Source organism: Geotrypetes seraphini, chromosome 4 (assembly GCF_902459505.1).
Source record: "Geotrypetes seraphini chromosome 4, aGeoSer1.1, whole genome shotgun sequence".
NCBI classification, from domain to species: domain Eukaryota; kingdom Metazoa; phylum Chordata; class Amphibia; order Gymnophiona; family Dermophiidae; genus Geotrypetes; species Geotrypetes seraphini.
The window spans coordinates 18113717-18129998 of NC_047087.1; the positions used below are offsets into that span (position 1 = coordinate 18113717).

The following is a 16282-nucleotide window of genomic DNA, read 5'->3' on the forward strand; positions in this document are numbered from 1 at the left end:
GTTCAAGTCTTCTTATGTCCTTCGCCAGATACAGTCTCCAAAACTGAACACAATATTCCAAGTAGGGCCTCACCAACAACCTGTACAGGGACGTCAACACCTTCTTTCTTCTACTGGATACGCCTTTCTTTATACAACCCAGCATCCTTCTGGCAGCAGCCACCACCTTGTCACACTGTTTTTTTTCGCCTTTAGATCTTCGGACACTATCACCCCAAGGTCTCTCTCTCCATCCCTGCATATCAGCCTCTCACCTCCAAGCATATACGGTTCCTTCCAATTATTAATCTCCAAATATCAGAAAACAGACAGGAGACTGGAGGGTCCCCAAGTCTAAGGTCCTCAACGTACCAGTCAGTATGACAAGGCAGTTGGAAATGCTGGTAGAGTACTTGGATGCATCAAACAGGCACTGCTAGGAGAAAGGGGTAAGTAATTTTACCTCCTCTGATGACCACATCTACAAGACAATTCAAAGAACCATATGAATTGTATACGGACTTCATTGTAAGCCGTATAAATTTTGAACTAACTTGGAGAAAATGTTGGCGAGTCCGATTCCATTAAGTTACTTTATGTGGCTTCTAAAAAGATGTCATTTAGTGTGAGTTGTGGCATGCCCAACAATTATACCTACATTAAAAATTTGGGCTAGTTTCCTTTTGTTATACCGTCCATCACAGGTATCTAAACGGGTTACAATGATAAAAAATACTAAAAGTTAAAACAAAATAAAGAATCTTAAAATACTGAGTAGAGAGAAGACAGACCAGATGTACAGGAGACAAGTGGGAGAAGGGAACAAAGTTACAATAAAATTTAAGAAGAAAAAGTTGGAACAGTGAGTGTTAAAACAGATTTTCAGTTATTTCAACATATACCCATTCGGTATTCTGCCACAATATTCATCATGTCACTAGGATTGGAACATCAGTCGATGGCACCTATCACACCCATTCGGTTTAATCCTATGTTTGGGCAGGGATGACGTCTGGTGTCATTAAACATTGACAGTCCCAAGGGTTGGCAAGGTGGGAGTAAATTATGGATAATTTTGAAGTAGTGCTCTTTGAAATCTTGGTGACTACCAGATCTCTCAACAGCATCAATATGCAAACTTCTAGGGTGTCCATCTTCTGGAGTAAGTCCATTAAACAGCATCTGGAGGGGGAAGTCCCATTTTAGAAGAAATACATGAGGATTTTAGAGTCATTAGACACCTAGTTATTAAGCTATATGCAAGATCTTACACACCTAGATCTGCAAGACAGGCAAAAATGGGAGTCAGTTATGACCTTCAGAATGGAAAGCTATGGAGCCAGTAATGGCAAAAATAGCAACAGCAGTCAGTGTGCAAGAGAATAATAGAAAGCTAATATAATCAATGGTATTCGATACCTGATGGGCTCCACCATTGGTTCCCTCTAGCCCTGTTGACTTACTGATGGCAGTGGACATAGCTTTTTGGAAATAATACAGTTCCAGATTTGCTGGCTTACAGGGTTTTCAGGAATCTAGAAATTTTTCTTTTTAATAAAGACGTACCAGGATTGAAACAAGTACAAGTTAAATTAGTGCACCACTCCTTAAGTGCAGCGAAATTGACATTGGCTGCCAGCTCAAAACTGAGCTACATTTATCAAATGGAAAAATTGACAATACAAAGAAATGCTTTGGTGGAATGGGAAAAAAATTGGGGACTTTTGAAAGGACAGTTATTTACATATTTCTCTTGCTCTGTATAAACAGCATGACATATGGAGGAAGGACTTTGGTGGGGTTGATCTTGGGATTCAGTGGTTTCTGTTGGAAAGAGGGACAGTTTAATGGGTTTATTAAAAAAGTTAAGAAATGGAGGTTGTCATCACTAAGGTACTCTATAGAGGGTATGCCTATAATGGATGGATACTTTGGGGTGCTATAAAACATCTATTTTTCTTTATTGTTGTTACACATACTTATTCTTAGAGGTTGTACAACAACATTATTGAAACCCAAGGGTGTACTTATATTTTAGTATTTGAAGTTTCAATTAAGATCGCCTTTAAATTAAAAAAAGAGAAAGTCTCCAAGATGGTCCCAATGACAAGCTATAGGCATTACTATATAAAACTTATGGCTTTCCAGATCCACCACCTTCCAGATCATTTTCAGGAAGCCTTTGGTAGTGTATAGGAGAGATATTATAGTTTTTCTTGTTTTTAGTAGATTTATAAGAGAATGTTTTGGGATTTTTTTTGTTAAAGTGCATATGTTTGGCTGTCTATTTAGAGCAGGGGTGTCCAATGTCGGTCCTCGAGGGCCGCAGTCCAGTCGGATTTTCAGGATTTCCCTAATGAATATACATGAGGTCTATTTGCATGCACTGCTTTCATTGTATGCTAATAGATCTCATGCATTTTCATTGGGGAAATCCTGAAAACCCGACTGGATTGCGGCCCTCGAGGACCGACATTGGACACCCCTGATTTAGAGAGTTGAGTGATGTCCTAGCAGAACCGTTATCCATGCTCTTCAATCTTTCCCTGAGTACAGGAAGAGTCTCAGTGGACTAGAAAACAGCTAACGTCATTCCACTCCACAAAAAGGGTTGCAGGACGGAAGCTGAAAATTACAGACCGGTGAGTCTCACATCGATAGTGTGTAAAATTATGGAAACACTAATTAAACACAAATTGGATATGATCATGAATGACGAGAATCTACGAGACCCCCATCAACATGGATTTACAAAGGGAAGGTCCTGCCAATCCAATCTGATCAGCTTCTTCGACTGGATAACGAAAAAGCTGGATATGGGGGAGTCCCTGGACGTCGTATACTTGGACTTCAGTAAGGCTTTTGATAGTGTCCCACACCGCAGGTTATTGAGCAAGATGAGTTTGATGGGATTAGGAGAAACGTTAACTGCATGGGTAAAAGACTGGCTCAGTGGTAGATTTCAGAGGGTGGTGGTGAATGGCACTCTCTCTGAAACGTCGGAAGTGATCAGTGGTGTGCCGCAGGTTTCGGTCTTGGGTCCGATCCTGTTTAATATCTTTGTAAGGGACCTGGCTCAAGGGCTTCGAGGGAAAATTGCATTATTCGCCAATGACGCCAAACTATGCAACATAGTAGGCAACAGCTCAGTGCCCGACTGCATAACGCAGGACCTACACTTATTGGAACATTGGTCCTCAACTTGGCAACTAAGTTTTAATGCCAAAAAGTGTAAGGTCATGCACCTTGGCAACCTTGCAAATCCATGCAGAACTTACACTCTAAATGGCGAGACCTTAGCAAGAACCACTGCAGATCGGGACTTGGGAGTAATCATTAGCGAAGACATGAAGTCTGCCAACCAAGTGGAGAAAGCTTCATCCAAGGCTAGACAAATAATGGGTTGTATCCGAAGAAGTTTTGTCAGCCGGAAGACCGAAGTTATAATGCCGTTGTACAGATCCTTGGTGAGACCTCATCTGGAATATTGTGTACAATTCTGGAGACCACATTATCAAAAAGATGTGCAGAGAATGGAGTCGGTTCAGCAAATGGCCACCAGGATGGTCTCAGGACTCAAGGATCTCTCGTATGAGGAAAGGCTGGGTAAGTTGCAGCTATACTCACTCGAGGAGCGTAGAGAGAGGGGAGATATGATTGAGACGTACAAATATCTCACGGGCCATATTGAGGTAGAAGAGGATATCTTTTTTCTTAAAGGACCTATGGCGACAAGAGGACATCCGTTGAAACTCAAGGGTGGGAGATTTCATGGTGACACCAGGAAGTACTTCTTCACCAAGAGGGTGGTTGATCATTGGAATAGTCTTCCACTGCAGGTAATTCAGGCCAGCAGCACACTGGACTTCAAGAGAAAATGGGATAAGCATGTAGGATCACTTCAGGGAAGAATTTAGGGGGTGGGTCATTAGAGTGGGCAGACTTGTTGGGCCGTGGCCCTTTTCTGCCGTCATCTTCTATGTTTCTATTTATGTTTATATATTTTAGGATATGCAGGATATACATGTTTAAAATAAATAAATAAATAAATATCTTGACTGGGGTCTCAACAGCTGAAGCAGAGCAGTGTAGATCCTCTAAATCAGTGGTCTCAAACTCGCTGCCCGCCAGGTACTATTTTTAGGCCTTCAGTATGTTTATCATAATCACAAAAGAAAAATAAAACCGTTTCTTGATCATATGTCTCTTTAGTTATAAATTACATTATTATTAAGACTTGACCAAAAAGAAAGATTTATAAACTATAGAGTTTTACCTCATGCAACATTGTCATTTCTTTAATAAGATATTAACTATTTTTTCTGAAGCCCTCCAAGTACCTACAAATCCAAAATGCGGCCCTGCAAAGGGTTTGAGTTTGAGACCACTGCTCTGAATGGAGCTCTCCAGCACCAAAAGGACACAATTAAAAAAGTCAACATTCTCAAAAAGAAATTAAATAAATGCTGAAAGAACTTGACGATCTACTGTATAAACTTAGGGAAAGAAACAAAAGAATTAATTTTGTTGGGAGACTGTCACATGTCCTTTCAGCAGAGCCGAAGGAGATGAGGAGACCACCATGCACAGGAAGAGCCCTCACAAATACTTTATGTTCTGAGTTCTGGAATAGCAACTCTGTCCTGGCACTGTCAAATGTGTGGCAACGGCAGCCAAAAAAGCAAACAGGATACTAGGAATTATTGAAAAGGGCTGGTAAATAAGACCAAGAATATTATAATGCCTCTTTATTGCTCCATGGTGCGACTTCACCTTGAGTATTGCGTTCAATTCTGGTCACTTTATCTCAAGAAAGATACAGCGGAACTAGAAAAGGTTTAAAGAAGAGCAACCGAGATGATAAAGGAGATGGAACTCCTCTCGTATGAGGAAAGACTAAAGAGGTTAGGGCTCTTCAGCTTGGAAAAGAGAAGGCTGAGGGGAGATATGATTAAAGTCTACAAAACCCTGAATTGGGTAGAATGGACACAAGTGAACAAATCAAAAATTACGAAGACAAGGGGACACTCAAAGTTACAAGAAATACTTTTAAACCCAACAGAAGAAAATATTTTTTCACTCAAAGAATAGTTAAACTCTGAAATACGTTGCCAGAGGACATGATAACAGCAGTTAATGTAGATGGGTCTAAAAAAGGTTTGGACAAGTTCATAGAGGAAAAGTCTGCTATTGAGACAGATATGGGGGAAGCCATTGTTTGCCATGGGATTGGTAGAATGGAATGTTGCTACTATTTCGGTTTCTGTCAAATACTTGTAACCTGGATTGGCCACTGTGGAAACAGGATACTGGGCTAGATCTTACCCAGTATGGCTCTTCTTATGCCACCCACCTTTGTGCCCGACTCAATCCTGCTTATCAACAGAAAAAAAAATGTAGGCATCTATTTAAAACAAGATAATTGAGTTGGATCATACTCAGTACTCTGATGCATCATTAACGACATGACTGCTATAGCACCAGTATCTCAGAAATTTGATTTCTAAGGAATTATGCTTCATTTGGGCCTCTCCTCTATGCTTCTTCTACTTCTGATTGAATTAATTTGGGAGATACTGTTACCCAGCCAATAACTTTGAATAGAATAAAATGTTAAGACTTTGGTATGTTTTCTTTTATTTCTTGAAGCTGTAAGCTCCAAGTTTGAAAAGATGGTTCTTTCAGTCCCAAGAAGAGCGAAATACTCCTTGCACACAATGTCAGTCCCTTGCTGGTCTGCAACTGGTAGCAGACATACTCTGGAGGGAACCAGGCCAGGTTCTGTCCTCTTAGACAGAAATGGCTGCTACAATAGATGGTAAAGATGTGAAGAACCCTCACCCCACCCCTCAATCATCTGCCAAGACTATATATCGTTTAGGGCAATTCTCTCCCCCATTCCCCTGCTTCTCCTCTGGGAGGTGGCTTGATTCTGAAAAACCTACATCTTGCAAATGACCAAACACATGATATTTGTCCTGTACTATATTACATATGCCAGGATTGATTCCTTGACCTGCTGTCTAAGTTTGAACAATAGTGACATATAGGCCATTTGGCCTTTATCTGCCATCATGGCTCTATGTTTCTATTGCTCTGGCCCTTCTCTGCTCAGATGCAAAACTTATTAGAAATTGCATCACAATGAATATCACTCTGTTTTTAAATTACTACATTGTTTGTACTTTTATTTTTCTTTTCAAGGTATTACTCTTAATTTGTTAGATCATCGAAGGTGGTTTACATTGCACTGAAAGCAAATAACATTTTATAAACAAACAATTCATTAATTCTGAACATCTGGGGAGGAACGTTTCTCAATACCCTCCCACTTCAGGTCTACTCTCTTTCTCAGTATATATATTTTGTAAATCCACATGTGATTGAGTGGGGTATGACATTTTTGTTTTCTATGAAAAACAAGAGATGACTAGAAAGGTTTCATTACAGCGACATCTTCCCTCCTTTCCTTGAATAAAAACACGAACTGGGGTCTCACCTTAATCCACTGGTTGCAGCGGGGATCATACCTGTAGAGGAGACTGGAAGCCGCATTCCCTCCGTTATCTCTTGAAAAGCTGCCTCCGGCTATGAAGATGAAACCCCCCAACACTGCCACACAGTGATGGCTGCGCCGCGCTGGCAGATGGGTCTCCGAGACCCACTGCTCATTTTTATTGTCCAAGTAGCAGATGTCATCACTAAGTTCCAGGCAGTGCTCCGAGACCTCCCCGCCCACAAACAGGAGCCTCTCCCTGTCCCCTCGCAACAGGGTCCGCTTGGTCTGCATCACCGGTTGAGCTGCGACATTGTTGTGGTAAGCGATCGCCTCCTCCAGGAAGCCCTCGTAGTTGGATTCCTTGGGAAGGAGGGAGCGGATGGCAGGCCTGACCTGGTGAAGGAGATCATTCTTGGGGATCAAGGGGAAGTGAATGCTTTCCAGGACCCGAAATGCCATGTTCTCTCTCTCTGGACTCTGAGTCAGCCACTGTAAGGCAGCTTGCAAAAGATCGTGCTCACACTCCTGCTGCACCTCATTACTATCCAGATAGCGGCACAGTTTTTGGGCGGAAACAGTCTGCAGGAAAGCAGGCGTGAAGGAAAGCGTTCCAAAGTTCTGCAGGATGAAGCGATCAAGGTACGCATCCAGGTGCTCCAGGCTGTATATGGAAGACAGTTCCTGGAGATACAAATAATTTGCCTCGTCCACCTCACTCTCTAGATACTCACAGCAGAAATCCACCACCTTCCAGATCTGAAGGAGATGTGCAGTCTCCAGCACATAATCAATGTTCCCCCCATCCAGTGACAGCTCACCGCTGTAGAGGAAGTCAATTACAGCTTTCAGGCCAAGGTAGGAGGTGCCAATCAGTTCTACCTCCTTCTGGTAGGCCTCTCGCATGCCCAGGGTGAACATGGACTTGAAGTAGTCGCTGCAGACTGCCAGGAGATTCCGATGGGCAGGCACTCTCTGTTCATCAGCCACCAGGAAGATGTCACAGAAGAGGCCCTTTTGCCTCTGCTCATTCAGACCCAGAAGAACCATGCTGGTATGGTCAACCCATCTGTACAACTACAAATAAACAGGAGAGCCAAGATGAAAACAACTGATGCCTTAATAGCCTCATCTTCTCAGCCCTGAATGAACTGCTGTAGACTTGGTGTGCATCATAGTTGTGGAGGCCGATATGGGCTCAGTAGCACTATCTTTCATTTTATAGGTTACAAGGGCTGAAAATAGGGACAAGAACAACTCCCTCGCTGCCTGAACTTCAATTAATCACTTTCCATCACACTTGGATTGCTGTAATAGTCTTTACTTGGGAATGCAACGTGATCAATGTCCAAAATAAGCTGCTACTGAACCTACATGCAAGGCCTTAGTCTGAAAGAGTCTCTACATTATGGTTACAATTATGGTCCTGGTTATTAATTTACATTCTGCTTAAACCTAAGCAGCGCACACATCCCCCTGATTCCATATAGATCATCCAAAGTTGGGCGTGTAAATTAATTAGCTAATGAGACATTAATAACTGGTGTTACTTGGCAGCAATTTGGAGTTACATGGGCATCTTCCCTATGTGCTATTCCATAAAATGTGCCTAAATTTCACAGTGCACAAATCCAAAAGGGGCGTGGCCACAGGAGGGAGCAAGGGCAGATCAGAAGGCATTCCCAGAATTTAGGCATGATGTTACATAAATTGGGCACCAGCATTTATGCCAGCTTACAGTAGGCATAGATGCAGGTGCCCAAAGTTAGGCGCAAAGGCCCCGATTTGTCACCTAAAAAATCAGCGATGACTATGGCGGCATTAAGCGAGATCCTATATAAGTTAGGAGCACTGTATAGAATCACACTTAGCGCTGCCTAAGCGGTGTTAGGCATTCCTCGGTGTCCCAACTTTTAGGTGCACCGTATTTATGCCAAGGGTATTTTTGGCCTAGATGTGTTTGCTAAGTTAGGCACAAGTCAAAAACAGACATCTAACTCAAAAACACGCCTATGATTCACCCCCACTTTTAGGTAGGCGCTTTGGACTAGGTACCTACTTTTTAAAGAATCACGTTTTTCATTTAAAGATGTTTGGGGGCCATTAATAGATTATTATAGTAAATAGATTATTATAATAAATAAATTGTATTTAACCCCATTTATTATGTATGTGTGGAGGGTGGGGGGTGGGGGGGGTTTAAAAGTGTTGGATATTTATAAAGATATATGTATGGGGTTGAGGGAGATAATTCTTGTGGTGTGAAATTTGTAATAATTTCAAGTGGAAATGTATATTATGAAGTGATTTATTGTACACTTGTTTGAAAATTTATAATGAATAAAGAAATTAAAAAAAAAAAAGAATCACGTTTTTCGAGTTAGGTGCCTAAGTTTCAATTAATAAATTCCACTTTTGCGCTGAAGTTCTATTGTTACACACTTCATATAAGTTAATACTTCACACTCAGTTTTTATGGCTCATCAGAACGCCACCCAAGTAGTACAACCCGGCGTGGCAGCACTCCTCACTGATCCCATACATCCGCGTGATGTTTAAACTGACGGTATTGGGAGTATGTTTGGATAGCTGTTTGACTATGGAAAAACCAATATTGAAAACGATTCGGATAGGATATATGCAATTGCAATTGTTATATAGATTAAAACCTATGCTACCAGCTTATGATTTCCGTAGTGTGGTGCAAGCAGTAATACTAAGCAGAGCGAACTACTGCAATTCTCTTTATTTGGGAGTTACTAAAGTGAAGATGAGGGCACTGCAGATGTTAATTAACTCTGCCGCAAGATTGATTACTGGGGTTTCAAGAATGACTCGTATAACCCCAGTGTTGCAGCAGAGAGTCCAGTTTAAGATTCTCTCAGTCATATAGCAAACCTTATGTCACGTTTCCCCACGGGACTAAAGGAGTTTTTTTGAAATCTACCAACCCAGAAAATGTTTGAGATCTGAAAATGGTATGATGTTGCATTTGGAGGGGAAGATGTTAGTCTCTCATGTTAAGATTGGAGCAAAAATGCTGTCCGTAGCAGGTGCCAAGCTTTGAAATGCGCTGCCTGGTATTCTGCGATTCTGTGATGGGAGGCTGAATTTTAAGAAAATGTTGAACACACAATTATTTGTCAATGCCTTCATGTGCTAATGCTATTTGCTGCTGAAGCCTTACCGTCCTGTAAATGTTTTTATGGGACTTTGTCTTTCCATCTTGTAGGATAAATTTGAAAACAAATGTTTTAATAATGATATTGTTAGTTAATGTTTTATTGTATTTGTTCTTTTTTTTAAATTCTTTATTCATTTTTGCATGTTACAACAAGTGTAGCAGTTAAACTCATATGAACTTAAAGATACACACTTGATTAATGGGAAATGGGTGGGCTTTACTTGTTATTTCATAATACATGATTATTTGAATAGTTTCATAGTAATGATACTTCTATGTATTATTGAGTAGGGAGGGGAGGTTATTCTATTCAATAAGAATAATTTATATATTCAATTTCTTACATAATATTTAAAATATTACAGAATATTAATTTGTAATGAAATGTTATATTGTATTTGTTCTGTTGAAACATGTTTTAGTATTTTTAATATGTATGCATGTAATTTTGTAAACCACATAGTTTTCAATAAATTATTTCAGTTTTCAAACAGAATTTTCTAAACTTGTTCAATATAATGTATAGAGTGAATTAAACTTAGCTTTTAAGTATTATAGCACCACCCCTCCCCCCCTAAAGCTAAGTTTAATTTGTGCTTATTATAGGTTTAATTCACTGAGGTGATCTCTTAAAAATGCATTTATTTCAAAAATGTACATTAAGAACTTCATTGACGGATTACTCCAAATACTATTCATGCTATACCCCCTTTTACAAAAACATAGCGTGGTTTTAAGCACCAGCCGTGGCAGTTACAGCTCCAATGCTCATAAGAATTCTATAAGCATTGGAGCTGTTACCACCGCAGCTGGCGCTAAAAAAAACCGTGCTACAGTTTTGTAAAAAAAAAAAAAAGGGGGTATATGATGGAAATTAGTTTTCATTTTGGTACACTTTGAATTTATTTATGTAAATTGATTTTGTTATGCTACGTACAAAACAGTAATACAATATTACCACCCCTGAATGTAATTCACCTTGAGCTACAACTGAAAAAGGCAGGAGCCAAATTCTAATCAAAGACAGATTTTGTTATGACATCTAATCCTTCATATTTCCTTTAAGGGCCCTTTCACTAAACTATGTAAAACACTTCCCCTGGATTCTATTTAAGTCGCTATTCTAAAACATCCGTGCTTAAATTTTATCTCGAGGTATTAACTTCAATCCAATGCATGGACGGCCGGTGGGAGAGAGTGGGCTGCCGGATCGAACGCTCGTTCACAGTGTGTTCACCGCCCCGTGCTACCATTCACCGCTCCACGGCGCGGTGAATGGCCTTGTCCCTGAACTCGCGGTGACCTTTTTTTTTGGTCACCGTTTTGGCAGGTTACCCGCGGCTAGCCACAGGTAACAACCACCGTGTCATTCTCTAATACACATAATAAACACAGCAGATATAAAGTCTCAAAACTTATACATTTCAATTGAAAATAAAATCATTTTCCCTACCTTTGTTGTCTGGTAACTTTATTTTTCTGTGCTTTTAACTATGGTTCCTGGGCCTTCTTATCCATTGACTGTTTTTCTCTCCTTCTTCACTTTCTGTCTTGCGTCCATCTTTAGCATTAACTTAACATTCCATTTTTCTGCTTTCTTCTCAAAATCTACTTTTCCATGTCTTCCCTTCCTATCTCTCTCACCTTCCCTCCTATTTCCATGGTCTGACATCTCTCTCCTTTCTTTCCTCCCTTCCCAGTCTGGCATCTCTCTCCTCTCCTTCCCACAATCTGGCATTTCTCTCTACTACTACTATTATTATTATTTCTATAGCGCTACCAGACTCCCCTCTTTCCCTTCCATTCCCTGGTCTGATATCTCTCCCTTCCTTTACTCATCTCTCCCCCCCCCCCAGTGTAACATTTCTCTTTCCCCTCCTCCTTTCTGGCCTCCCTCCCAGTCCAACATTTTTCCCTCCTTTCCATCAGTCCAACATTTTTTTCTCTTCCTCCTGTATGCTTCTCCTTTAGTCCTCCTTCCCTCCCCCAACCAACATCTCTCTCCATGAGTCCAACTTTTCACTCTCTGCCTTCTCCTCCTTCCCCAAAGTGTAACATTTCTCCTCCCCATCCATCTCGCCCTCTCCATGAGTCCAACACTTTCTGCCTCCTGCATGCTTTATCTCTCTGTCCTTGTCTCTTCCCTCAAGTGGCATCCCTCCTTCCCACCCCCAACCCAATATGCTCTCTCCCCATGCACCATCTCATCCTCCCCTCCAGTATATAGCATCTTTCTTTTCCCTCCCTTTCTGCCAGGTTCAGCAGCACCTCTTCTCCCTTCCTTTTACATCCCCCCTGTCCAGCAGTACCCCTTCCCTCCTCCCCCTGTCCAGCATTACCTAGCCTTCCCTCCTTCTCTGTCAAGCATACCTCTCCTCTCTCTAGGCTACCGGCAGCTCACTGTGTGGTTTTAACTTAGTCACACAGCTGCTGCTAGGATTAGTTTAGCCGCTGTTTCATCAGGCAGCCTCGGGGCTTTTGCTAGGCTGGCCTACCTCCCATCATCGAAGTGGGTCGGCCTAGCAGCAGCTGTGTGACTAAGTGAAAATCACACTGAGCTGCCTTCTGCTGCCGATACTCCTGCTTTCATATCGGCAGCAGAAGACAGAAAGTTGCAAGTTAGCTGACGACAGCACCTCTCTTCCTGCCCTGTATGCCATGGCACACTTCAAATTTCAGGAGACACACTAGTGTGCCACGGCACACAGTTTGTGATACACTGCTCTGAAAGATAGGTGCCTATAGCAATGTGCTTAGCAGTGCCTAATGCCTAAGTGGGCATTTCTATGGCGGAGCATGAGTTAGGCACCACTTAAGTGTGATTCTCCAAAAACTTAGGCACCTGCAATGTAGGCCTTTAAAACCATCACCTATGTATCTTTTTAATTATGACTAGTACAGCTATACAATTGATTACACGAAACTGGAAAAACTGGGATCGTCTCAACTTTACGTTCTGGTGGGCAAGTTTATGTCTAATTTACAAATATGAGAAAATGAACGATGATTTGTTAGGGAATACTAAAAACTTTAAAATAATATGGGGCCCATTGTCATCTTTTGTAGAATTATTATAGTTATGAATTTTGTTGTTAGATAAAATGCACATCCAGGGAGGGTGGGGGGGAAGGAATATAAGGTTTTTTAATTGATTATATATACAGATGGTAATAGGGGGGGAAGGGTGATATTTTTGAAGTTTAATGAATAAGTCTGATTGTTCATATGTGAATAACTTATGTTTAAAATGTGTATAATGTATTTCTGAATTTATGATCAAATTTTATAGCTACTTTAAGGATAAAAATTATGTTGGGGGGAGGGTAATGATCTGTATGAATCTTTAAAAAATTTAAGTGATGTCTAAAGTGTTAAATGTTTAATCTATGCTGTTTACACTTATTGAAAGTATTTTTAAAAATGAATAAAGATTATTTTTAAAAAAACCCTCACCTACATTTCAGGCACCTAAGGTGCTGCTAGTAGCCATGATTCTCAAAACAACACCTAAGCGTGACTGGCATGCGGTTGGCACCTTTTTTTTTTTTTTAAAGTGCCAGCTGCTTTAGGTGCCGTTTATAGAAATCAGCCCTTTGGTGCATGCTAATCCCATTAGAGTGTGCTAAGCTTTAGTAAAAGGGCCCGTTAGTTGATATGCATTATTAGTGAATAGCTCTCCTGGCACAAAAGAGACCTGTAATAAGCAATGCAGGTTAGAGTGTACACCTGTTAGTAAATATAGCCCTTAATAATTAGATTACTGCTCACGTGCCTTCATGGCTGGGCGATTTACAGACCTTTGAGGACTCGCTGATCTTGTGTGGGCGGGACACTCTTGACTGTTTGGCTCCTTCCATGCTAGGCTGCTGAGCACCCCTTCCAAAACCAAAAAACAGGAAACAGGTTAATGAATCTTATCTTCCTAGTGCAATGAATCCCCAGTAAATAAGGTCCCAGAAGTTGTCTCAGACCAACCCATTCCAGATCTGTATATAGAGTACTAAAAGCCACTGCAGGACTCTGCTCTCACTGCCCACACCTGGAAAGGTAGAAAGTAGAGAATGACATGGGGACAAATTCTTCCCTGCCCCCACAGGAACTAAATTTCCCCATCCCCACTAGTTTTGTCGCTGTCCCTGCCCCATTCCTGTAAGCTCAGCCTTAACCGCACAAATCTTGAACACTTATGATTCTAAAATGTTTGAGGCTTGTGCAGATGAGGACAAAGCTAGCAGGAACGGGGCAAGGACAGGAAAAGAACTTGCCGAGACGGGACAATGAGTTCCCACCGGGACAAGGAAAAATTTGTTCCCATGCCATTTTCTAGTAGGAAGTTCTCCAGTGACAAACAGTAAGATATATAGGACCAGAACAAAACTGCAAACTGCCACAGACTGCTTAAACCAGTGAGTCTCAAGCTGTCTTGGGGGAACCGGTCAGGTTTTCAGGAGTGTCTCGCTGCGTATTGTCAGGTAGAGACCTGGAAACCTGCAACAAGCATGATGCCAGCTGCGGAAACTCTGAGAAAACATAGGTTTTTAGGATATCTGCAATAAATATGTATAAGATCAATTTGCAAATATACTTCAGATCAATCTGCCTCCTTGGTATGCAAATCTATTTCATGCATATTCATTATGGAGATTCCCAAGGACAGGGATGGGAATCATTGGCTTAAACTGTTCTCTGAAATGTAAGCAGTGATAAGCAGAGCCTGCCATTGCCTTAAAGGAACCCTTCACTTCCTCTAGGTGCTTTGGCATTTTGGCAGCAGGGTAGTGATTCAACAGGAAGTACCCAAGTACTATTCCGGAAGTGCGCAGAGGCCCATCTGACCACGAACCGCTTCAATGGAGGGATCTGGGAGGTGCAGGGAGAGGAAGAGGATTACCGGCTAGGAGGAGAGTCATCTGCGCCAGCCTACTTCCTACAGGTTGTGCCTCTTGCTGAGAGAGGCACATCCTGTAGGTAGTCAGCCAGTGTGGACGACTCTCCTCTTCGCCAGTGTATTGCAGCACACCTGAAATCTCAAGAGGCACACTGGTGTGCCGCAAGACACAGTTTGCGATACACTGCCCTAAGATGACACAGGACTGGAGGGGGCCCTGCCTAGCACCACTTACACAGCGACCCATTCACACCATTCATCCAGTCCTATCGTCTTCAATTCCAACGTCCCAAGGCAATCATGAAAACAGATCTGGCCTCCATCTCCCATCTGTAAACACAAAGGAGACTTACTAGGCTTCAGAAGGTCTTTGGCTACCCTGAATAGATCCAGGGCTTTAGCAGGGTGCTTTCACAGAGTCAATGGATGACGAAAGCAGCCAGCCACCAGCTAGCTGCAACTTTAAAGACATCCTCCTGTCCTCTCTCACTGTTGCCATGTCTCATTTGGGAAGCGACAAAGACCATTGTAGAAAAGAGAGAACCCTGGAACTGAACGAGAAACACCCGGTATTCACAAATTAATGTAAAACAAGCACAGCACTGGGCATTAGAGATATCAATAAACATGGCCTCATACCAGACAGAAACGCTTGGAATAAAATCCCTATGATCCTCAGAACAGTGACAATAAATAGATTATGGAAAAATGGTAACTGATAAGACCTAAATTAACAGTCTCACTTAAAAGAGAAGGATTGATAAAATAGCACACCCCAGAGTTTATTAACAAACTAGTAAATAAAGCACAGTTACTTACCGTAACAGGTGTTATCCAGGGACAGCAGGCATATATTCTCACATGTGGGTGACGTCATCTACGGAGCCCCAGCGCAGACAGCTTTTCAAGCAAACTTGATTGAAGTTTCAAGTTTGCACACTGCACCACGCATGTGCTAGCCTTCCTGCCCACTAGAGGGCGCATCCCCACCTCGTGGTCCTCAGTTCCATATCAAGCAAAGAAGCCATCCCCGGGGAGGTGGGCGGGTTGTGAGAATATATGCCTGCTGTCCCTGGATAACACCTGTTACGGTAAGTAACTGTGCTTTATCCCAGGACAAGCAGGCATGATATTCTCACATGTGGGTGACCTCCAAGCCAACCAAAAAAGGGCAGGTGGGAGGATGGCAATTCAGGAAAACAGGTTACGTAACACCGACTGGCCAAACTGGCCGTCGCTTCTGGACAAAGTGTCCAGACAGTAGTGGGAGGTGAACGTATGAACCGAAGACCAAGTGGCAGCTTTACATATGTCCTCCATAGGAGTGGATCGGAGGAAAGCAACCGAAGCTGCCATCGCTCGGACCTTATGCCCCGTGACTCGACCCGAGAGCGGGAGACCAGCCTGAGCGTAGCAAAAAGAAATACAAGCAGCCAACCAGTTGGACAAGGTGCGCTTGGAAACAGGATGTCCCAACCGATTAGGATCAAAGGACAAAAATAATTGAGGAACCTTCCGATGAGACTTGGTACGTTGGAGATAAAAGGCCAACCCCCTCTTACAGTCAAGCGTGTGAAGCGCCACCTCACCAGGATGAGAGTGGGGCTTCGGGAAGAACACCGGAAGAACAATGGACTGATTGAGGTGGAAATCAGACACAACTTTAGGCAAAAATTTAGGATGGGTGCGAAGAACCACCTTGTCATGATGAAACACAGTAAAAGGAGGATCCGCA

The 16282-nt window shown here is 42.1% G+C and overlaps 1 protein-coding gene across 4 annotated transcripts in view; it reads right to left on the reverse strand.

Annotated features, from left to right (window-relative positions):
• Positions 1 to 16282, reverse strand: part of KLHL36 (kelch like family member 36) — a 44843-nt gene that overhangs the window by 11850 nt on the left and 16711 nt on the right. For 2 of the 4 annotated variants that reach the window (XM_033940884.1, XM_033940885.1), the window contains exons 2-4: positions 14901 to 15098; positions 13457 to 13535; positions 6479 to 7552 (exon numbers count right to left, since the gene is read on the reverse strand). In XM_033940884.1, the coding sequence (XP_033796775.1) occupies positions 6479 to 7552; positions 13457 to 13516 (1134 nt within the window). In that variant the 5' untranslated portion in view covers positions 13517 to 13535; positions 14901 to 15098. Of the gene's footprint in view, positions 1 to 6478; positions 7553 to 13431; positions 13546 to 14900; positions 15099 to 16282 lie in introns of all 4 variants that reach the window. The other 2 variants (XM_033940887.1, XM_033940886.1) reach the window with 2 other exon arrangements.